The 23,301-nt window shown below is 44.1% G+C and overlaps 1 protein-coding gene and 1 long non-coding RNA gene across 2 annotated transcripts in view; one reads left to right on the forward strand and one right to left on the reverse strand.

Moving 5' to 3' along the window:
• Positions 1 to 23,301, forward strand: part of TET1 (tet methylcytosine dioxygenase 1) — a 93,248-nt gene that overhangs the window by 9,577 nt on the left and 60,370 nt on the right. The window contains exons 2-3 of the mRNA XM_084845430.1: positions 8,570 to 10,633; positions 22,527 to 22,577. Of these exons, the coding sequence (XP_084701556.1) occupies positions 8,690 to 10,633; positions 22,527 to 22,577 (1,995 nt within the window). The 5' untranslated portion in view covers positions 8,570 to 8,689. The remainder of the gene's footprint in view (positions 1 to 8,569; positions 10,634 to 22,526; positions 22,578 to 23,301) is intronic.
• On the reverse strand, positions 18,145 to 22,243 carry LOC146350696 (uncharacterized). The gene is made up of 3 exons (XR_014789358.1): positions 21,609 to 22,243; positions 20,583 to 20,860; positions 18,145 to 19,994 (listed from the first exon to the last, which is right to left on the reverse strand). It is a non-coding gene; the product is annotated as an uncharacterized LOC146350696 (long non-coding RNA).

The raw sequence follows: 23,301 nt of genomic DNA on the forward strand, positions 1-23,301 counted from the left end.
AACCTTAAAAGCTACAGTATAAAAGTACAACCCAGAATAAAACTTAGCAGCAATTGAGAGATTTAAACTACAATAACAGATTTAAAACAACAACAGAGATAAAAGACTAAAATGCCTGGGAAAATAAAAAGGCCTTCACCTGGTGCTGGAAAGAGCACAATGTAGGCGTCAGGCAAGCCTCTCTGGGATGCTCATACCACAGCTGGGATGCCACAGCAGAAAAGGCTCTATTCTTGGTAGCCACCCACCTCACTTCCTTTGGCAGGGGCTCCTGGAGAAGGACTGATGAAGTTGATCTTGGGGTCTGGGCAGGTGTATATGGGAGGAGATGATCCTTCAGATAACCTGGCCCCAAGCCGTTTAGAGTTTTGAGTGTTAATACCAGGAGTTTGAATTGGGCCCGGACATAGACTGGCAGCCAGAGCAGCTGGAAAAGTATTGTACAACATGATGAGTCATGGCCAGGAGCTGAATATTCAAAATGGCTGCTCGCACGCAGTGGACTGTTGGATCATGTGAACTGGCCCACTCTTTGTTATAAGGTCTCATGATCTAAAAGAATGGTGTTATATATTTGTGTATGTAGCTTCTTTTCTTTTTATCTACCTGTAATATCTAAAACTGAATCTGCTTGCACATCTTCATTTTTACGTTATTATTGAATTAACTGACATTGGTCTTAGTCACAATTCTCAGACTGCTTACGGCACAATCATAAGCAAGTCATATTGTGTTCAGTGGAGCTTGTTCTCGTCCCAAGTAAGTGTGCAAAGGATCGCAGCCTTCCTTTTAGTATCCTCCCACCAAAGTTGCTGAGACTGCTTGAGGCTAAGAACATAACACCCAGTGTAACCTGAAGACTGAATCAAAGGAACAATAGGGGATTGAGTGTACAAAAATTAATATGAAATAATTAAATTTAGATTATAATTTATTGCAGCTGGCTGATAACCAGCCAAGTTTGTATAAATGGATTTATTTACATAAGGAATAAACTCCCCCACATGTGTCCCATAAAGAACTTCCTTACAAATATTTATTTCCCCCTCCCTAAGAATCTAGAAACATCCTACACACCTTAGGAAGCAATCCTATGGCCACTAGACAGCGTCTGAGGGGCCATAGGATACTTTGGAATCCATGCTGCCTGCCCCCTCCCAGCCGGCGTGGAGAGAACCACACTGGCTGCCTCTCCGAGGTTACAAAAGCCACCTCAGAGAGGAGGTAAAAGTGGGAGGTAAAAGGTGGGCAGGGAGGAGACTGGATTGCTCCCTCCACCTCTGAGATGCCCCAGCTAGATGGGTGAAAAAGACAGTGTAGCTGAAATGCAGAGTGGGAAGCATGGCAGAAGCAAGGATCGTCTCCGCTGCACCTCCTGCTCAGCATTGGATATTCATAAGTCTTCAAGTTCAGAGGCTTATGAGCATCGAGGGTGCAATTGATAGGATTCTGCCTTTAATCTACAGTGTGGACTGGCCACAATTCAGCAGAGCTGTTCTGTGCACAAAAAGATTTTCCAGTGGTTAACTTTGGGAAAGAAAGCCGTTTGCTCTCGTGGATCTTTTCTCCCATTGCTGGAAAAAAGAGCCCTATATGTTCCCCGGGTTTTGGATTTAGGGCATTTTTGCCCCAATCATTTCAATGTAGGTGTAGTCATAAAAACTGTGTCTGCATTTGCACATAGCGCTAAGCAGGGACATTCATAGGCACTTAAAAGGTTTGGGGCCCAGGCCCATAGGACACAAATTTGTATAAAATGTGCACTATTTATTTATTTACTAGGATTTCTTTAAATTTCACAGAAGGTAAAGCCAGCCAGTTAGCACACAATCTTACTGAGATAGACAGTCGCCTCCAACCACCTCTGAAGTCGGAGACGACTGCCTATCCAGTGCAGGGTGGCTGAAGCACTGAGGAGAAGATTCCCAATGTGCTCTAGCTGCCCTGCAGTTTGCCTTAGATGCCTGATTTTGGGTGTCTTTAGCACAGCTTTGGGGAAGGGGCAGGAACAGGCCTGGAAACCGCAAAGGAAGCTGTTTAAAACAGCTTCTGCGGTCTCCTCGTCTCCCCACCCCCGGGAATGCCCCATTTTTGCCCTTTCCACATTCTGTGTTACAGGCACAGAGGGGCCGCTGGTGTGGTTCTGTCTGCAACGGCTATGAGGGGGAGGGGGCAGGGAGCGCGGTTTCCCAGCTCTGAGCTCATAGCGCTGTCTACAAGCTCAGAGCCAGGAAACCGAAAAATCCCCTAACTCCCGCAGACGCTGTCTAGGGGCATAGGATTGCTCTCTTAATTTGGTTTAATTAATTTACACCCCATCCCAGATAGTCCCAAATCAGTAGTTCCTCTTCAGTTACAATTAATTTGCAATCTCTCGCTGTCCCTTACTCCACTTCACTTCTCTCTTTCCCCCCTGGAGGAAAACTGCCCCCATCTCATGCAGTTAAGCTTAGAAGAAAAGCTTTGATTAACACTAATGCAAGTTCTCCCCGCCCCCAGCTTAATTGCCATACAGTTGATTTGGGGGAAGGGGTTCCAGCATGTCGGGAGGGGAGGGTTAAACCTTTCCTCCCCATCCTCAGTCCTCCTTGAAAATCACCCCCTGCATGGCAATTGAACTGAGAAATCTTCCATTGGCACCAATGGACACTCGGAGTTCTGGGGAATAGATCTGGGGTCCTAGGAAATAAATTCGGGGCCCAGGCCTAGCAGTGCCTCTGACACTAAGCCATGGTTTATGTTAACCATATTAACTTGATGCTTTATGTTAATTTGATGCTTTAGCCATGAATTGTCTTGCGAACCAACTGTGGCTTTTCCCACTATTTCTGGCTTCTCTCCTGTGCATTTTGCCAACCTTCAGAGCGGTTTCATATTCAGGCTAGTCTTGCTAGGTGCCTCTGTTTCAGGGCAGGCAGCAGCATACGTAAGCCATGGATAAGCCACAGTTCTGGCTTACACATCACAACAAGCCATGATTTAAATAAACCAGACTTCATAAGCCAACAACAAACCATGACCTGGGTCACACATCATGGTGGCATATTATGGGCTATTTACCCCACCATTTGCGGGGCATGTCACCAGTCAGCCACTTCTGTTTACTGTAAACCGTCTCTGATTAGCCCAATCGGAGGTTATCAGTGTGATGTTCGAACCTGAACTGGTGAGCTGTTTAGGGGCTAAACAATCCAGCAGTTAACCCACAGTTTGTTGTTGGGTTAACTGCTGGGTTGTTTAGCCCCTAAACAACCTATCGGTCCAGGTTTGCACATCACACTGACAAGCTCCGATTGGGCTGGTCAGAGGTTGTTTAGAATAAATGGAAGTGGCTCTTCCTGACAAATCATGGGTTGATTTACCCATAATTTGCCATGGAGACATGTGAACTGGCTCCATGGCTTCTATTTGTGGTTTATAGCTGCTTAACAAAATGTGGTTTGTTTGCAAGGATGATTTCAACAAACCACACCATGGCTTAATATTTTGTGCAAACTAGGCCAGTAGAGTTTCCTTCCACAAAATAATGCTTATAATTCAACCTACACAGAGCTGTGTGCTTAAACCCATGGATTTCACACTTAAGGATGCAATCCTATCTGCATGCACCTGGCAGAAACCTCTATTGTACTTAGTGGAATTTACTTCTGTGTAAACATGGATAAGATCACCTCTGTTTTGGATCGTGGCCACTGCATGGAGGGTTAGGGCAGAGGAGAGAATGGCTGCAAAAAGAATTTGCTCTGAAGCTGGAAGGGAGCCAGAAATGTTGATTTTTGTATCTGGATGTTCCAGGAGCATTGATGTAGTCCATACAAAACAAACCTATCTGTAAACTACTGAGCCACATTTAATGGCTGAAGCTGTACGCTTGCAATGAAATTAATGAAGTTAGGGAGGATCCTAGCTTTTATTTTGATGAGCTTAGCAGCTGTCAGGATTGCACTGCTTTGACGGGGTTTTCGCGTGGCCATCACTCAGTGCTATATATAGAACTGGAAATCACAGCTCTAGAGAGGTCAAATGCGTCCTGTTCTACATTGACACCAAGATAATTCTTAAGCAAATGTCTTACAAGGTTATCAGACTTTGGGACCTGCCTTTTACTGAATCAGAACAATGATTTAGTAAATATGAAGTGGCCGTATGCTGAGTCAGACCTGTAGTCCATCTAACCCAGCCTTCCCCAACCTGGTGCTAGGGATGTCAGAGAATTCCGCGACGGATCTCGGTGAGGCCGAATGCACTGGCATTTGGCCTCTCCGAAATCCGTCGCGGAACGAAGCCCCCGCCCCACGAAAGGCGCGCAAAACGGAGCACTTACCTGCTCCTGTCGGCGCTGCTTTGCGAATGGCGGCTGTTCTGGCAGCCATTCGCTTCCTCCTCTTCCTAGCCGTGATAGGCTGTGTAAATACTTAGGTAAATATTTTCAGCCCGAGAGCCAAATTCCTTTTTGGATAAACTCTCAGAACCTGCATTCCAGTAATGGGTGGGGCCAAAAGCAGAAAGGGGCAGGGGCAAAATAGCAAAGCACACGAGAATGTTTTAGCTTAAAGCTCTTACTTCCAGTAACTTCAATCTTAGGAGAGGCATTTCCAAATAAGAACATAGGAGCCATGCTGGATCAGACCAAGGGTCCATCTAGTCTAGCATTCTGTTCGTACAGTGGCCAACCAGCTGTCAACCAGGATCCCACAAGCAGGGCACAAGTGCAACAGCATCCACCCACTTTTTTAGAATGGGGGAAAAGTGTACAAAAGTGGGGAAACTACCCAATGATTGGTGGTTGGGGAAGGGGCTGGGGCTGAGAGAAGGGGGCATGGTCATCCAGGGAACTCTGGGTGGCCAGGGTTCAGCCCCCAGGCCTGTGGTTCAGCACCCCTGATGTAACCTAACATAGCCTAACTTAGTATTGTCTACTTGGACTAGCAGTGGCTTGCCAAAGTCCTTCCCACCCGCGTCATCATCATCATCATTATTTGGTCTTCCTCCTCTCCATTTGATCTTGATCTCCATGCGATCCTTTTTCACTGGAGTGGCTAGGGATCGAATCTGGGCTTTTATACATGCAAAGTATGTGCTTTATCACTGAGTTTTGAGCCCTGTTAAGGAGTGCATCCGCATTGGTTAGCATGCTACTTTGTGCAATTGTCACATAGAGAGCTTGTTGGTTGATCAACAAGGACACATCTTTATGCCTCCTTGAAAGGATTCCCAAACTCTGACACAGAGGCACCTTTATTATTAGGGTAAGGTGAGGTTGCCACATCCAGCAGCATTTTTTGGCACCATTAAGGGTGGCAGGCAAACAGATCTGATCCATGGGGCACGATCAACAACATTCTGCTGGGCGAGCCCCTTGAAATGAATGGGAGCTGAGCAAATGCATGATGGTAGAGGGAAGGGCCACTTACATTTTTAGCCTCAGGCATTAAAATACTTTGGGCCAGTCCTGATCACACACAATGGGGTAGGGATGGGGAAACAAACAGTTTGAACCTTCCAAGGATAACTAAACAAAATTGTATCTTTGCTAGCAAATCTCTCTATTGTCCCAGGCACAGGAGGAAGATAAATGGAAAAGGGCTGGGAAATTCCATGTGACAGTTATGGAGATGCTTCATTGGCCCGCAGTACTGTCATTCAGTAGAGCTGCTATACTGCCCATGCCACACTAATAGTATAAAATAAACGGTGGGTGGGGAATTTACCAAAGCCAGAGATGCGCAACTGTTAGAGGGGAAGGAATTGCCTATAGCCTTGGAGCTAGAGATTTCTTATCTGCAGTCCCTGACTGATACTTCTCCAGACTTTGTTTTGAAAGCCTTGCTCTAAGGAGATTTCTCAGCTCCCAAGTAGCTTGCTTCATTATTCAGCTGCTCTTCTATTTAAAGGGGTGGGGGTATTTTTTCCCCACCTAGATCAATTGTCACTTAAGTCAGTGATAGTTAAAATGTGCAGATCACAGTTCTTGCGGGATTGTTCTTTGGTCTACCACATTTTCTTACCTGGCATCCATCGCATGTTTGGATGCTGGGATGTTTTCCGAATCAAAATGTCTGCACTCAGATGTAGTCATGCTGTGTACTCTGGCCAAAATAAAGTATTTCATAAATTTTATTTTCTCCCAAGGGAAAATAATCACAATGGATTGCGATATTGTAACTTTTATTGTTTCAAAGAAAGTGGTAATCTCAATTTTCATAAAAACAATTATTGTTTACAATATTGGGTAGAATATGTTTCAGATTCCATTTTTTATTGGCCTTCCTGAAATAAGTTGTTAAGGTTAAAGAAACACCGTATTTCCAGATGGGTGTTGCAGCTAGAATTGTTTATGCTAAATACTGGGAAATGAGGCAGATCCCAAGACTGAGGGAATTATCTGTAACATTATGGGATGTAGCTATTTTGAGTAAGTCGACATGGGCCAGACGGACAAATCAGTATAATACGGAATGCAAATGGAATCAAAGTTTGAGGAAGACTGGAAATGGTTCCACCAATTTGGAATAATATGCAGAGTGTGTTTATCAGCAACCGGTTTTCTTTGCTGTGACACAAGTACACTGTTTTCTTTTGGAGTGTTTAAATAAGCTTGATTAAACATAGGAAGCAGTGTTATAGCAAATCAGACCATTGATTCATCTAGCAAAGTATTGCCAATGTTGAATTATTTTTAGTGAACTGCCCAGAGAGCTTTGGCTATTGGGCAGTATAGAAATGAAATGAATGAATGAATGAAGACTGGCGGCAGCAGCTCCCCCAGGTTTCAGGCAGGGTTCCAGCCCTACCTGGAGAGGACCTGGGAGTTTTTGCATGTAAAGCACACATTCTACCACTGAGCTGTGGTCCTCCTCCCGCACAAAACTAGCTTCTAACTTCCATGGTCAGGCAGTACTTTTCAGTTCTCCAGAATACTTCATCAGCCTGGATGCTGCACAGAGTCAAGTGGAAGGGAGAAAACTGGCTTGATGTAGCCACAAAGGCTGCATTTAGTCACAGTCTTAAGGTAAGCGTAAGGGGCTGCGGTGGCTTAGTGGTTAAGACGCTGAACTGCAGACTGGAAGGTCAGCAGTTCGAGACCCGAGTGCTGCGTGACGGAGTGAGCTCCCGTCTTCAGTCCCAGCTTCTGCCAGCCTAGCAGTTCGAAAGCAAGAAATTGCAAGTAGATAAATAGGTACCGCCTCGGCGGGAAAGGTAACAGCGTTCCGTGCACCTCGGTGTTCAGTCATGCTGGCCACATGACCACGGAAGCGTCTTCGGACAGCGCTGGCTTTTCGGCTTAGAAACGGGGATGAACACCGCACCCTAGAGTCGGACACGACTGGTTGGGGACACCTTTACCTTTTTAGGAGGAGATGGCAGAGTTAATTGGATTAGGCTTTACCAGGTGCCAGGCAAGTTTCACATAGGTTGCACATAGAACTGCTGGGACAAAGTAATGCACAAGGGCAGATCCCCTGTTTTTAAAAAACATATAATCCAGCAGTTATCTGTCTCCAGTCTTAAGTGCAACATACAGGTTTCTTGTTTGGGGGAGGCGGGGGAGAACGGCAATAAAGAGAAATATTGCTGCTTTTGTATTAGCAAAACTGGAGATTAATTTTAGGTGGTATGCTAGGTTAAAAAAAAGTCAATAGAAATCAAATTGGGTAGCGTTAGCTAGTGGCTGGAGGGATATGTAACCCTTAAAAAGTAAGCTCCCTCTTCAGGTGGGAGAAAAGAATCTTTCTTCCTCCAGTTTTAGGATCCCACTGACTTGTTTGGCACTCTTAAGGTGCAATCCTATGTATGTTTAGACAGAAAAAAGTTTCTACAACTCCCAGCATTCCCTAGCTAGCCATGCTGGCTAGGGAATGCTGGGAGTTGTAGGACGTTTTTCTGTCTAAACATGTGTAGGATTGCGCCTTTAGTCACTATGCTATTATAGCACAGTGGCTAAATATAGACTGAGCTATGGACCAGGAAATTCTTGCTTCAAATCTTTTGTCTGTCATCACTTGCTTCTAGATGAGGCTTTTATTGTGCAATCGCACAGTCTTATTCACAGAATTTTATGGGGGTCCCAAAGTAATCACTTTCAAGGTGTAGTCCTCCTGTGTTTTCCCATGGCTTCTTCTGTCTTTTTTTCTTACCAGAAAAAAAATCCCTTAAGGAAGAAAACACAGCAGCTGCACAATGCCCTTTGACTGTTAGCAACAGGAGCCCTCCATCTGGAAGTACCCATCAATTCTATAGGTAGCCTCAGGCTCTTAGCCTTCTCGCCTCCCTCCCCCCTTGCAGTCAGTAAAACAACTGATCTACCTTACAGTGTGTGTGTAAAGAAGCCATCCCCAATCTGGTGCTATCTGAAGGTTTTGAATTACAACCCTCAACATTCCAGATCATTGGCCTGCTGGCTGGGGCTGATGGGAGTTGCACTCCAACACATCTGGAGGGCACAGGTTGGAGAAGACTGATGTAAAGACTACTGATAATATGTATGTGAAATACTTCAGACATTCTAAAAAACTATGCAAAGATTACCATAATAATTTTCAACTCTTATTTTTTCCGTCTCTTTCAGCTCTGTATTATACAGAGAGTACCAATGTGAATATGCAGGCTTCTACTGAAGAAAAGAATGTTTGCAAGAATCCATGATCTTACATTCCACCCCTAGTTACACATCTGCTGCCTGACAGAGATGGCTCGTGATGCCAGATCTTCACGATTAGTTAAAAAAGAGGAGATAAGCAAAAAGAAACCAAGCCCAGTCAAAAAGAAGTCTTGCCAAGCAACAAAAGATGCCAAGAAAACTTCCCCAAAGGCAGAATGTTCTGCAAACTGCAAAAAGTTAATGGAGGAAAAAATCGATGGCAGGAAAAAGCCACAAGAACAGAAAACCCTGTTGAGTTCATCTTGCCGATTTCTCAGGAGCAGTGTCACCAAAGCCTTCTCTGGAACATCTTGGATGAATCTGGAATTAACTGATAATGTTCTTTTTCATAACCAGCCTCCTTTGAGCTACAATGGCTTTACCATGACTCTTCGCAGGAAACCATTTTCCCATAGACTGTTCCAAGCGTCGACAATTGGGAGAGCCAAGAAAGACAGCCCCGTGAAAAATGTGGGGAAAAGAGAGAAGTCTGAATTGGGAACCTCCTGTGGATTAGAAAGAAAAGAAGCTGAAGAGACTGCAAGGGTTTTCAAACAGGATTTAAACCAGAGTGGTGAGTTGACTTCTCTTGAAGGAGATGGCACTGTGTGTGATGCAGAAGGCAATCACTCCACTGAATGCAGTATCCAAGCCCCCAAAGGAGAGATGTCTCCTGAAAGTAGTATTTCTGCTTCCAGTGGTGACATACCAGGTATCCATTATCTGGAGGTGTTAAAGGAGGAATGCAAGTGTAAAACACTTGTACTTAACGAGCAGGCCCTGAATGATTTCTCTACTCATACCTCAAATGAAACTTTGGCTGAGCCTGTTCTCCCGCATTTACACCTTGATTCTGCCACTGCTTTAAAGGTACATGAAAACAAATTGGGAACACTTGTGAAACCACATTTGAAGAGTAGTCTGGATTTGCCCCCTGCCCCCAAGGAACATTCCAATTCTACATTGAGTCTTTCCTCTGAAACAATCTCAAAGGTGCTTGTGGAAAGGCCAGAGTCTCCCACAGAATCTCACTCCAAAACTGGCTGTGGTTTGGTGCTAACTAATTGTGAACCTGATGCTGCCATTTTGATTACCTCCGAATTAATCTCAAAATTGCATTTAGATGATCCATGTGTGTTACCAGACTCCCATCTCAAACAAGATCCTGAGCCTGCCATCCAAGAAGAACCCGGTTCCAACTGCATCTCTGAAGCAGAGGGCTATTTAAAAGATCCAGGCCTTTGTGTGGAATCTCATTTACCAAAGGACTTGGAACTGGAGCCAAGCTATAAAGCACTTGATTCATATTTCAACTCCAGACAAAATTATCCGGGATGTAACCAAAGAAATGAAGTATCCGTTTTTGAACAAGTTTCTAATACCTCTTTGACAAGTTTTATCTTGGGAGATCTTGAGCGGACACTTGAAAGGATTGCTGCAGAAACGCTCATTTTAGATTCGGCTGCTGTGCCTCTTACGTTGCTCAAGCCTGAAAAAAGCACAGCTGATTCTGTTTCGGTAAGCAGTAGCGGTGAGGTCTTTAAGGAAGGTTTTCCCAAATCCTCTGAAGATGCTAATTCAAGGCTGCCTTCAGATGCTGCAGGGGGTCCAGGTACAAGAGCAATTGTGCCGGATGAATCTTTTCCAAAGCCTCAGGATCCCTTGCCGCAATTGGGAAGTGATGGAAAAGACATGACCTCTGTTCAGGGCACCAGGAAATGTGACACCAATCCAGCTGCAGCTTCAGAGCTGTCCTCCTGTGGAAATCCAACTGGTGGTCTTCCTGTCTCATTTGCCTCTTTGCAACCTGTGCTCGAAAAGAAAAAGCGACGGCGGTGTGGAGTATGTGAGCCATGTCTGCGGAAAACTAACTGTGAAGAATGCAGCTGTTGTAGGAAACGCAAAACGAGTCATCGGATATGTAAAAAGAGAAAATGCGAGGAGCTGAAGAAGCCTCCACTCCCGCTACCACCTGTAATACTATCCTTAGAGGTAAGCAAAAAATATTCATATTTAAATATTCATAGGAAATATTTCTTCTGAGGAAAGGTTACAACAGCTGGGATTGTTTATCTTAGAAAAAAGGCGAGTAAGGGGAGACATGATAGAGGTGTAAAAAATTATCCATGGTGTGGAAAAAGTGGATAGGGACACATTTTTCTCTTCTCATAATAGCCAGGGTCATTCCAGGAAGCTGATTGGTGGGAGATAACAGGAGAGATAAAAAGTACTTCTTCACAGAGTACATAGTTAAACTATGGAATTCACTTCCTCAAGATGTAGTGATGGCCACAAATCTGGATGGCTTTAAAAGGGGACTAGACCAATTCATGGAGGATAAAGCTATCAATGGCTACTAGTCCTGATGGCTATATGCTATCTCCAGTATCAGATGCATTATGCCTATATACACCAGTTGTTGGGGAATGTGGACAGGAGGGTACTTTTACACTCATGTCCTGCTTATGGGTTTCCTGTGAGCAGCTGGTTGACCATTGTGTGAAGAGAATGCTGGACTCGATGGACCCTTGGTCTGATCCAGCATGGCTCTTCTTATGTTCCAGTGACTCTTTCTAAAATCTGGTATATGGCCATTAAAACTAAAGTTACTGTGTAACTTGGTTTAAATGTTAGAAATACTTGCACTGTGTAAAAATATACTAATGTCTGATCACCATCCAATACAGTGTTAAGCCCATTGAAATAAATCCAGTGGGACTTATTTCCATGTAAATATCCATAGGATCTGGTTGTCTAGCATATAAGTAATTGCACATATATTCAGGTATGGAGCAAAAGTTAAACATAATACACTTTGCATAGTTTTAGAGCAAAAACTAGAAAACAAAAAAAAACAAAGAAATGAGGACCTTCTTTGCCATTTTTAGCACATTTCCCTTAAAAATCATCATCATCCAAACACTGTAATTGAAATTATTTTTTAGCAGATAGTTAGCGCTCAATTCTATCTTGTACTGGTTGAATTGTGCTTGCTGGATTTGTTTCAAGCCAATAATGCAGAGTGAATTCAGAAATAACATTTATCACCAGTAATTTCAAAATCGTTTGTTTCCACTTTAATATACTTAGATATTGTCTCTTTGTAAATGTTATATGTAGTCTTTCTGAACAGAAAATAGTTGTTTTTCCTTTTGCTGCCTTAGTCTGAATTTTCTCCTATGAATGGAAATGTATTTCTAAAGCCTTGAGATCTAATCCCAGTGCCAACAATCTTGATTTATTATTTATTTATATTTCGTAGTTGCCTGTGAATCTGCTCCTTTAGTGACGTACAACAACTAAGTCATCAAAAATTAAAACACAAATCAAGTAATATAATAAAATATCAAATCAAATACATTGTTAGCACAAAATTACAAAAACATAAAAGGGGCTATAATAATCCTGTATGCATAGAAACATGTGATTTCTCACCCTTTTTCCTAACATTTTTTTCTCGTGGCATAGGAATGGCAGGGAGGAGTTAACTTCTTTTTGGTTGTGGGGTCTCATAACTTGAGTCTGCAGTGTGCCTAAGAGATGTCAGACAGGGATTCCACCTGAGTGCTGCCTCTCAAATCTAGCCAGAGGATGGAGCTGTAGGAAAACCAACCAAGCCAGCCAAGAAGCATTTAGCCCCGATTGTGATGGGTTAGAAATGGATTATGGTTGTTTCTTTTTAACTGGATGTTTTGATTTTACTTTTGTGGTCTGATATGCCGCCAGACTCCACTGGATGGTGAATAGCATTCCTTGGAAGTTTCCTGCTCAGCAGGGGATGTTCCTGCACGTTGGGAGGGTGTTAAGAACAACATAACAGCTGACGTAGGGATCTTGGCTCCACCATAAGACACTACAAGCCTGGGGGTTTCCATGAATTGTGTATGGCATTAAAATTCAATTTCCAAACTACTGGGGGGCAGGGGGGAGGTGCCTTTATGCTGGTATTAAAACATGCACATGTTAACTGATTTGGGGGCTTTTACTATCCAAGCTGGAAAAGCATTGATGACTTTGATTATCCCTTGTGTCTGTGAGCATAGATAATTGAGGACAGTTTGGCAACAATGTGCTAGTTAGCTGGCAGTGAATGTAGGTTATGACAGGTGTTTCACTTCCCTCAACATAGCATAAAGGTGCAACTGAAATGCCATATTCCCTTGATGTATTTTGTAGCCTGGATATTGGTAATAATGTAAGGCAAAGATATTTCAGGTTGAACTCGCCATAACTGTAAAGGTTAGTATGGAAAAGAACAACCATCCCTAGAATAAAGTGGGGTTACTTTTAAACATGTTATGGGCATGTTTCCATATACAGTCAATTTTATTTGCAACCCCCCTCCTCCACAAAACCCATGCATGGATGCAGTAGTTTTGGGTGGCCTATATACGTACGTACGTGTGTGTGTGTGTGTGTGTATTACAGTTCTTCCTGGGTGTCATCTTTGCACTTATTGGTATAAGATTATGGCTGCATTCTGATGATCTTCCAAACCATGATTTGTAACATGGTGAGTGAATGCTGTGTGTACTCCTGCCTCCCCTTGAGCATAAGGCTTAGTTCCTTGTTTCCTGAATCAAGCCACACTTTGATTTGCCAGGATGCCCAAACCAGCAAAGTGCAGTTGAAATGATCCCTCCAAATCAGGATTACAAACCTACCATGGTTAATGCTATCTCCTCCCTCTCTCCATTTCCAGTGTAGAGCATCCACCAGGGTGAGCAAGCCGGTTACTGTCCCAAAACCAGACTGTAAACCAGATTGGAAGATAAATTAATATAATGCAAGGAAACATGGAGCTGGTTTGCCACCAGGAGTTCAAGTATCTTATTCAGAAAAGGCAGAATTTATTAAGATCAGAGGGATCAAGTGATGCTTTGTTTGGTTTTTCAGGAGGGGCTTCACCAGTTTCCTTAAGGAGCTGTTGGAAACTCAGCCTCCTTCAAAAAAGCCAGCAGCCCACTCCCCTAGTTTTGCTCTGGCCAATATAATGAGCCTAGATGGGCAAGGATCAAGAACACATGTGGTGGGCCTTGCATCTCTTAAGAATCTTGTCCATATCTTAGAATATTAGTTTGCTATCTCACATCCAGCTTATTTGGGATTTAAGTTCCACTGAATCAGTGGGACTAAACTTCCAAAAAATATGTTTAGGACTGAGGTGCCAAAGAGCAAAACAGAATGACCTCTAAATTCTTTTGAGCAGCATCCTTGCTATTTGTCTTAAGTTGTATGCCAGTCCATCAAAATGTTTTTTCTGACCTGTAAGAATTTATTTGGTCTAGTCTGGTCCTTTCTGGTTTCCAGTGTCTTGTACACAAACAAAATTCTGTCAGATAACAGTTGACAAGACTACATTGGGTTACAGCACATGAGAGTAGAGTAGCCTGCTTAGTGGACAAGTGAATCTTCCTTCCCTTGGTTCAGTAATAAAGCCAGGAATTAAACAGCAGACACTTCCACTCAAATTAGTAAAACATCAGCACTGCAGGGAACACTTGGCACCCTGCAATTTCAGATAAGGCTTTTGACCTTGACCTAGAAACAATAACTTATTTATCACTTGTTAAATCCTGGCAGCTTATTTTGCACAAGTCACAAAATACAGCAATTCTTGCCCAGCAATTTCTGCATAATACATTGAATAAAGGAGTAGGTACTGTGTGCAGTATGTTTCTCTTACACAGCTTATGTTGCCATATATTTGATTTGCCTGATATTCAGTGGACAGTACACCCAGTAGCATTCATCAGGGGTGGGCAACTTGTGGCCCTCCAAATGTTGTTGGACTGCAACTCCCATCAGCCCTAGCCAGCATAGTCAATGCTGAGAGAAGATGGGAGCTGCGGTCCAACAACTTCGGGGGGGGGGGGTTGCCTACCCCTGCATTAGATCATTTATAAAAGGTTGTTAACGACCTAAGACAGTAACAGCACAAACCTGCGCATGTCTACTCAGAAGTAAGCCCCACTGAGTTCAATGGAACTTACTCCTGGGTAAGTGTGTGTAGGATTGCAACTCAATGCATTTATATTATGGCTTCCCAGAGGCAATCATCAGAACAGTTGATGTGGCTACACTGTTGCAGGGACCTGACAGGAAGAGAAGAGGTAGGGCAGCAAAGAGCTGGGAAGGTGCCAGGGAGCAAGAATGGCAGAGAAGGGGTGCAGCAGAAGCAGGCTTGAGCAGTGCGGGAGAACCACTGATGGGGGATGCATGCTTGATCCTGAACCCCAATCCTGTGGAGGATAACAGGGCCAGGACGAGGATAAGTCTGACTTCCCTACACTGATTTTCATGACTGCAGGCCCTAGTCCTTTCTCCATATAAACCAGTATAGTTAGTGGAGGCTGGTGGCTCTGATGTCAGTGGGACAGTGAATCCACTCTAGGTTTCAGTTAGAACCCTAAAGGATCTATCCAGGATGCAATGACTGAAACCCAGAGTGGATTCACTGCCCCACTGACATCGGAGCCACCAGCCTCCACTGAGGGTAGTAACATTTGTTAAATTGAGTTGTAAGGTGAAAGGTGAAGGGTTTGAAACTGGGATAATCGTTGGTGGGATGGGCCACAACTGCAGCTACTATGTATGTTTGCTGCATTCATCATACTGCTCCCTGAGACTGGCAAATCTGTTAGACCATTTCTTGCTTAAAGTTAAATAATTTTGCTTAATTTTTACCAAATGAGCCCTTGTAAAGCATTGCACTTTGATCTTCTGGCCAAGCTGTTCCAAAGCTTATCTTACTTGTCTTAATTGGCAATAACATTGATTAGGTAGATAACCTTTGTGGAAAAAATAAACACTTGAAGTGAAACTGGTTAGAGCAAAAGCAAACTACAGAATTGCAGTTAAGGTTGGGCAGGGACCTGTTGACTCCCTTTTCCTGCTGGCCACGACATGCTCCAAGCTTGGTTAAGGAGGAAAGTGAGGGGAAGGGGAGTCCCCCTCCCTCCCTGGCTGCACTGGATCTGGAGAATGAGGCTGTGCACTGCCAGCTTGTGGACACTAACTGGGTTCACACAACATGACAATCAATATTCAAGGTTGAGTATAGGTTGTGGCTTGTCGTTGAATCGTGGGTTGTTGTGTCGTGTGAGCCAGGCCACACTGACAAACCATGGTTTGTTAACTGTGAACAACACATGAGGAGAAACCATGGTTTAGTGTTGGATTGTGAAGTGTGGGGTGCTCGTGGTTTGCAAACCATGGTTTGTTAGCGTGGCCTGGCTCACACAGTACAACAACCCACGGTTCAATGACAAGCCACGCACGGTTCAGTGACAACTCACACTCAACCCACACTGTCATGTTGTGTGAACCCAATCGCTGACTTTCTTGCTCTCCCCTGGTGCTTGGCTTAGATCTCTGCTTCAGACAGAGCGTTGCCTGGGAGAATGAGGCTGGGACCCAGTTTGCATGATCGCCTCAGCCGGCTGTGGCTTGTTTAAGCCATGATGGGCTGCAGTGCACGCTGGGAGGTTTCTGAATATTCAAGCCACAGTAGGCAATATTAGAATCATAGAATAGTAGGGTTGGAAGGGCCCTACAAGGCCATCGAGTCCAACTCCCTGCTCAATGCAGGAATCCAGGTCAGAGCATCCCTGACAGATGGCTGTCCAGCCTCATCTGGAATGCCTCCAGTGTGGGAGAGCCCACTACCTCCCTAGGGAATTGGCTCCATTGTCGTATTGCTCTAACAGGAAGTTTCTCCTGATGTTCAGCCGGAATCTGGCTTCCTGTAACTTGAGCCCATTATTCTGTGTCCTGCACTCTGGGATGATAGGGACGAGATCCTGGCCTTCCTCTCTGTAGCAACCTTTCAAGTACTTGAAGAGCGCTATCTTATTTCCCCTCAATCTTCTCTTCTCAAGGCTAAACATGCCCCATTCTTTCACTCTCTTCGTAGGGCTTTGATTCCAGTCCCCTGATCATCTTTGTTGCCCTCCTCTGAACCCTCTCCAGCTTGTCTTAAAGTGTGGTGTCCAGAAGTGGACACCAGAACTGGACACCAGGTGACAGGGAGCACCTGACCTACCCCAATGGCTCCCTCTTTCTGGCACTGCTGGCATTGGAGCTCTCCCAAGTCCCCTGAGGGAGCAAGTGAAGGCGAACTGGAACCTCTGTGGCCAAACCGGTGTTGGGTCTAAGAAAAAGATGGTGTCCTTTCAGGTTGCCAAGTACATCTGAGGAGGGGGAAATCCCGCAGAAATAAATGAACAAGGAAATGTTTAAAACACATAAAGCAGATGAGCTTTTGATTAAAAGCAGACCAGTCGTGGAGTACATAAGCTAGCTTCCGCTTCCCAGCAACATTGTTGCTGCAATATTGTGTGTACCTATGTATTTTTTTTTATTATTTAGCAAACAGACAGCTGCCAGGGTCTGTCACCATGAAAGAATGGCAGGAGTTGAGGCAAGAAGCGATTAAGGAAAGGAACAAAAAAACAACTTTGGCAGAGGCCAGTTCAAGAAAAGGATGAATTCTAGCTTTTCTGTCGATCTTTTTTCCAGGCTAAGCATGCTTCCCTTTGATATCTCCTGACCTTCTCTTTGTATAGTGCCTTTGCTTCTTCACCCTTTCCTTTAAACCTTCTCTCTGCCTTTTTAATGAGCTAGCCCCTATTCTTTGACTTCTTTTTTACTGTCAGTTTCATTTTCGTGGGCATTTCTATGGGGTGGGGTGGGAGGAATGGTGTGCATTTTGTACCTTGAATATAATGCTCTCAGTTTATGAATCTGGCCCTGCCTCTTCCAATTTGTATCAGCGACAAACACTTTTTGTCCTGAGAATTCTAAAAAATGGTATCAGTAAAATTATTGTCTCTGCTTGGCCCTTTTGGTATTTTACAAATAGACTCTTGTAAAAATAGAGTAAAATATTTGTAGGTAAAGTATTCTGCGACATGGAAAAAGTGAGAAACGAAAGAACTGTTCTGCAATACAAACATTTGACAGGTTCCTGGAGCACAGCGTAGCTAGGCAGAGAGGCATTCATTGATGCTTTACGCTGAGACTGAACCGTGTGTGTGAAAACCTGAACGCTTCTAACTTTTACCTAATTTTCTTCCACCAGACAGGCAAACAAGTACCAAGTTTGCACATATAACCTAGATTAACTTTCAGAAACTAGATAAAAATTTTGCCATGTGCACCTTGTATCCTAAAAATGTCCTTTTGGTGGTTGAGTCTGTGCATAAATGCAAACCTAAAAACAACACCCAGGTAGTCACATTTGTGATTAAGTGTGTGTGTTTGTGCATATCCATATCCACACAGCAGCAAAGAACATAAGAAGAGCCATGCTGGATCAGACCAAGGGTCCACCTAGTCCAGCATTCTGTTCGCACAGTGGCCAGCCAGCTGTCGACCAGGAACCCACAAGCAGGACGAGTCCAACAGCACTGTCCTACTCATGTTCCCCAGCAACTGGTGTACATAGGCTCACTGCTTCTGGAGGTAGCACATACCCATCAAAATATACTTATGCAGTTGTTACATGTGTTAATATATACATGTGTTTCACATCTACATGGAAATAATTTCTATTTAGAAAAATAATAACTCATCAAATAGCTTTCACTTGCCACCCCCCCAAAAAAAGTTCAGTAACCCCTCCATGTGTAACAATTCCAATTCCCAAGCCCAGGAGCAGGTTAGATTTAAGACACCTCCTAGTTTTCTTCTCCCCAGACCAAGAGAACCTTGTGACATGTATAAAAGATCACACCTTCTTACTCCTTTGGAATAAATATCACTCTTTGATTCTCTACTTGTAATCACTGCTATAGATGAAAATTCTTACTTCAAAAGTTATGCATTGAAAGTGTAGGAAATCACCCTTTTTATCAGTGCTTAACTACACTGATTGTTAGTGCAGTAGGGTGGTTCAGGTTGGATGAGGGGTAACTAATCTTGTGAGTATGAACCTTTGCTCTTGGGTGAATTGGGATTCATTACTAATTCCTGGGGAACAGGAAATGGCAGAAGCCTTTCTTCTGATCTGGTAATCATAGGTTGAAGTTGGTGACCAATGTGTTCTTGCCTGATAAACCTACTATGCACAGGCTTAGAAAGGCCAGGGTAAGCTGAGCATGTCCTAAGCACCTGAGAATACAGAACTAGATGCATGGGGTTCTATGATGACCTCATGTGAGTTTATGAGTAATGAAACTGTAATGGGTTGTAAAACATTTTATGTGGTATTATGTTAGAGTGCAGATGACAAATACGGAATTATGAATAGCCACTTATCTGGTTGTGAGTAGAACTTGGTTCTAGGTGAGCAGGCTGGGAAGATCTTGTAAAATGGAAAAGTAGATTATTTCAGGGCGCAGTAGTATGGCCGCTAAACAGCATCTAGATGGCCATAGGATTTTGTGGTCTGTGGGAACCGAGCTCGGAGCTCCCCACCCCTTCCCCACTGCCAGTTCACCCCTGGCTCCATGCTTATAACAACAGTGTGGACCAGGCAAAAAGGGGGCATTCCTGGGAGTGGAGGGGGGACCACGGAAGTGCCGTTATGATGCTTCCTATGCACCATCCAGCCTCTCTCTCCCCCCCCCCCTCCGATGCATCCTGGCTAGATAGCCAAAATAGGCTGTCTAGCTGCAAATGCAGGGTGACCGGAGCGTAGAGGAGAAGATGCCCTCGACACTTCACCCACCCTGCATTGGATAGTCGGCTGCCTCCGAGTTCGGAGGCAGCCAACTATCCCCATAGGATTGCGCCCTCTTGTCTCTCAGTGTGCCATGAGGGTAGTAGGCAGTAAATGTTTGTGTGCCAGTAACCATTGTAGATTTATCTACAAGGCTGAATTAGTAAGTTTAAACTTTTGGCTTTCTTAGTAGTATCCATTTCAGTACAGTAGTCTTTATCTGCAAATAAGAAACTTACAGAAATTTGTCTGCTTACATCAGTGGAGGTTAGTTCAAGACAGGTTCTAAGATGTGCAGTAAAAGTAAAATAAAATAAAAAATAACATGAGAAATGGACCAAACCAAGTGAGTAATGTGTATGTCTCAGCTAGAAGACTTGAGTTCATAAAGTACTGGGGATTGCAGAGTGAAGTAATAATTATGATACTTAATATTTGTATAGTGCCTTCACGTGTTCAAAGCACTTCACATGCAGTACATGGTTGTAATCCTTAAAACAACCTTGTAAGGTCAGCCAGTATCATTTTCACTATCCATATTGTAGGTGGATTGGCTGAACCTGAGAGTGGTTTGCCTAAGGCCACCTACTGAGTTCATGGCAGAGGTGAGATTTGAACGAGGGACTTCCTGATTAGGGTAGAATCCTATGAATATTTAGACAGGAAATGTCCTAGAACTCCCAGCATTCCCTAGCCAGCCATGCTGGCTGCAGCATGCTGGGAGTTGTAGGCTTTTTTCTGTCTAAACATGCATAGGATTGTGCCCTTAGCAGCTTAGGACTGGCTGGGGAATGCTGGGAGTTGAACGCTTTTTTTCTGTCTAAAGATGCATAGAATTGCACCCTGGGGGAGCAATCCTATGGCTGCTAGTCAGCAGCTAGACAGCCAAATGCCAGTCCAACACATCCTGTGTGTTGTCCGGCAGCCCCCTCCCCCGCTCCACCTTTTCACGGCTAGACAGCCGAAACTGGCTGTCTAGCCGCAAATGCAGGGCAGGAGAAGCGTGGAGGGAATGATCCCCTCTGTGCTTCTCCTGCCCTGCGCTGGATAGGCGGTTGCCTCTAGGTTCGGAGGCAGCAGCCTCTCCCCATAGGCTTGTGCCCTTAGTCTCTTAGCCAGTACCCTATACCAGCAAGGGACTTCGTTTACAGTGCAGATTTTTAAACTCTGTGCCTTTAGGGAACCCTTCTATATCAATTTATCAGTTGGAGAACCTTTGCGTGTCTGCCACGGAACCACTGCAAGTTGCAGAGGATGGGGGGGAGGTTTCTAGGGCACCGTTCCCCAGCTTGATGCCCTCCAGATGTGTTGGACTACCACCGTCATAATCCCACAACCCAGAATTGACCCAACAACAAACTATGGGTAATTGTTGGATTCATCTAAAAACCCCAGTGTTCCGGGTTTGGACATCACGATAACAATCCAGGAATGGGGTGGAACTGATGAGCCTGCGGGAGGCATTGCGCTCGCTTGCTGTTGCTTGGCCCTGGGCTTGTGACATGCGATCTGGCCCATTGTGCAGTTCTTCTGTCTCTTTTTCCTTAATGGATTTTCTGCAGCAAGAAAAAAGACAGAAGAAGAAGAAGTGGTGGGAAAACACAGGAGGGTTACGAGTGGAAGATAATGTCTAGACCCCTGGAAAATTCTGTGAATGAAGCAGGGCAATGGTGGGGTAAAAGCCTTGTCTGGAAGCACCCCAGAAGCAGAGGCAGCATTTTACTTTAACCCCTGAAGGCATTTGAAGCTGATTAAACTGCTATTGCTCCTCTCTCTCTCTCTGCCCATGTAGAATTTCACCATACTGTAAACGCTTACTATTAGTATGAAGTATGCTGCAATAAACCCGATTGCATCCGTTTTCTGTAGAGATTTTATTCCTTTATTGAATCGATCATGTTGCTGTTGTGAGGAGTAGGAGTTGTATTTGTTTATAGGAACAAGAGCTATGTTTCTCTGAAACCGTGCCAAAACAATGCCTTAACCAGGCCAACCGGCCAGTGTTTGGGGACTCTTCACGACTCCGATATTAAAAACAAGATGAAGAAAAATCAACTTGTTGAGCATGCGAGATAATTTTCCCTACCGTCGCAATAGGCGGAGGATATTAACCCGTCTCGCCTCTCCCTCTCCCCGCTTTTCTTATCATTAGCTATTAATTAGCCCCGAGGCGCGGCCAGTGCGCGTGCAACGGCGAGCGTGGGTTGCCCAGGCATTAGCAGCACCAGCGTCCTCGCATAACCCTCTTCTTAAAAAATCACTTAATCTGTAGCCCTTGCCTTATAAAGTCAAAATGCACAATACCTTCCCGGGGTGTGTGTTGCTTGTGTGCTTGTGAGGGAGCGGGAGCGATCGTAGCTTTTCCCAAAGGGCTCATATTCCCTTCCCTCGTCCGGATTTTTTCTCTCGCACGTTCAGATCATTCAGAGAGACCCGAAGCTGGGGACGGTCTTTCGTTCTTTTTTTTACACCTCGCTTCCGCCTTGGCCTCTGCGGTGTCTGCCTCTCTCCCTCCAGCCTGCCTTCCCCTCGGCCGGATCCGCGGTCGCAGGGAGTCCATGTCACAGCTTGCACCCGCCCTGATGTCCCTGTGCTCGGAGTAAAGCCCACACATAGGAGACCCTTTGTTTGGGAAGGGCTAGAAGAGCGCTTTGGAAGCCGCTGGCCTCGCTCTGCCATTGGCGGATCCTTTTCTGGAGCCTCTTCTCTCCCCCCGCTTCTTCTTTTTTTCCCCTCCCTCGTAATAATATTTGAGAGGCATGCCCAGCACGTCCCTAGTGTTGGCAGGCAGGGCTTGCTGTGCTGCTTCTTTCTGCTGCTGCTGCTCCTTTTTAAAACACCATGATAATAATACCCAAAAAGCAGCGTGAAGAAATGCTACACTGTAGAGGGTTCTTCTGCAGAAGGAAGCAAGATGGCTACCTTGTGGGTTTTGCTGTGAAGAATGCAGAGCCTTATTAAACCCGACTTTGAGTGGGGGAAAAGGTTATTTTTTTCCCCCTCCTTCCTTGTTAACCCTATTTTTTCCGATTTTGTTTTGATTCCGGTGACTTCAGCGTCTAAAGTCTCATCAGTTCCTTGTAAAGTTCTGCATAGAAAGCCCTGTGGTTGCATTTTAAACATTGTGTTCTAATGTTACAAGGGGGAAATATGCTTTAAAAAATAATAAATTTCTTTGCGTGTTCACCAAGACTTATTCTGCAATGTGATGTCTTTCTTTAGGTGCTAACTGAAAACAAAAGGCCTCAGAAGAGAAAGCAAAGAGTTTGGAAGGTAATAACTGATCATTTGCTTTATTAATAATTTGTACAGGAAAAAAGCAGTCCATTTTAAACAGGCTTTCTTGACATGGTGTAGAAAGTAAAAGAGTGGAAATGCTAGGAAGTACTATCCAGATTTTATATTTATGGCTAATACTAAAAGCTAGTAACATTTTTGTCTTTCCCTGGTAATGGTATGTTTTGCAGAGATTTAACTCTTTGTACATTAAGCTGCAGGTTAAAATCTAACCAGTCCTGATATATTGAAAATGACTTGTATCATCCTTGATTCATAAAGGCTGCAATCCTAAACAAGCTTACTGTGGAGTAAGTCCCATTGAATTCACTGAGAGTTACTTCTGAGTAATTACTATTAGGGTTTGTGCTGAACATGACACTTGGGTTCTTAAAGATGAGGTTGTGTTTAAGAGCTGTTCAGCTTGTACGTATGTTAAACATTAACTGTGGGATGTCAATATTTGAAAGTTCAATGTGGAGTGTTCAAGCTCATTTTTCCAAAGTAAATATGAATTTCTGCTTGTTCTATAACCATTGGCATGTTTCAGAAAATTACAGTCTGAAATCGGTAAGTCTTTTTAAAATGATAGTGCCTTTTCCTTACAAAATATGCATCCCCCCCATGTGTGTTGAACTGAAAACAGGTTTTTAGACTCATTGGAGTTTCAGAAGTGGATTGGTGTGGCATGGAGCTGCTAAGGCAAAACAGCAGGAAATAA

Source organism: Heloderma suspectum, chromosome 3, assembly GCF_057233095.1.
Source record: "Heloderma suspectum isolate Gila_16-S chromosome 3, 16-S_ref, whole genome shotgun sequence".
Taxonomy (NCBI): Eukaryota; Metazoa; Chordata; class Lepidosauria; order Squamata; family Helodermatidae; genus Heloderma; species Heloderma suspectum.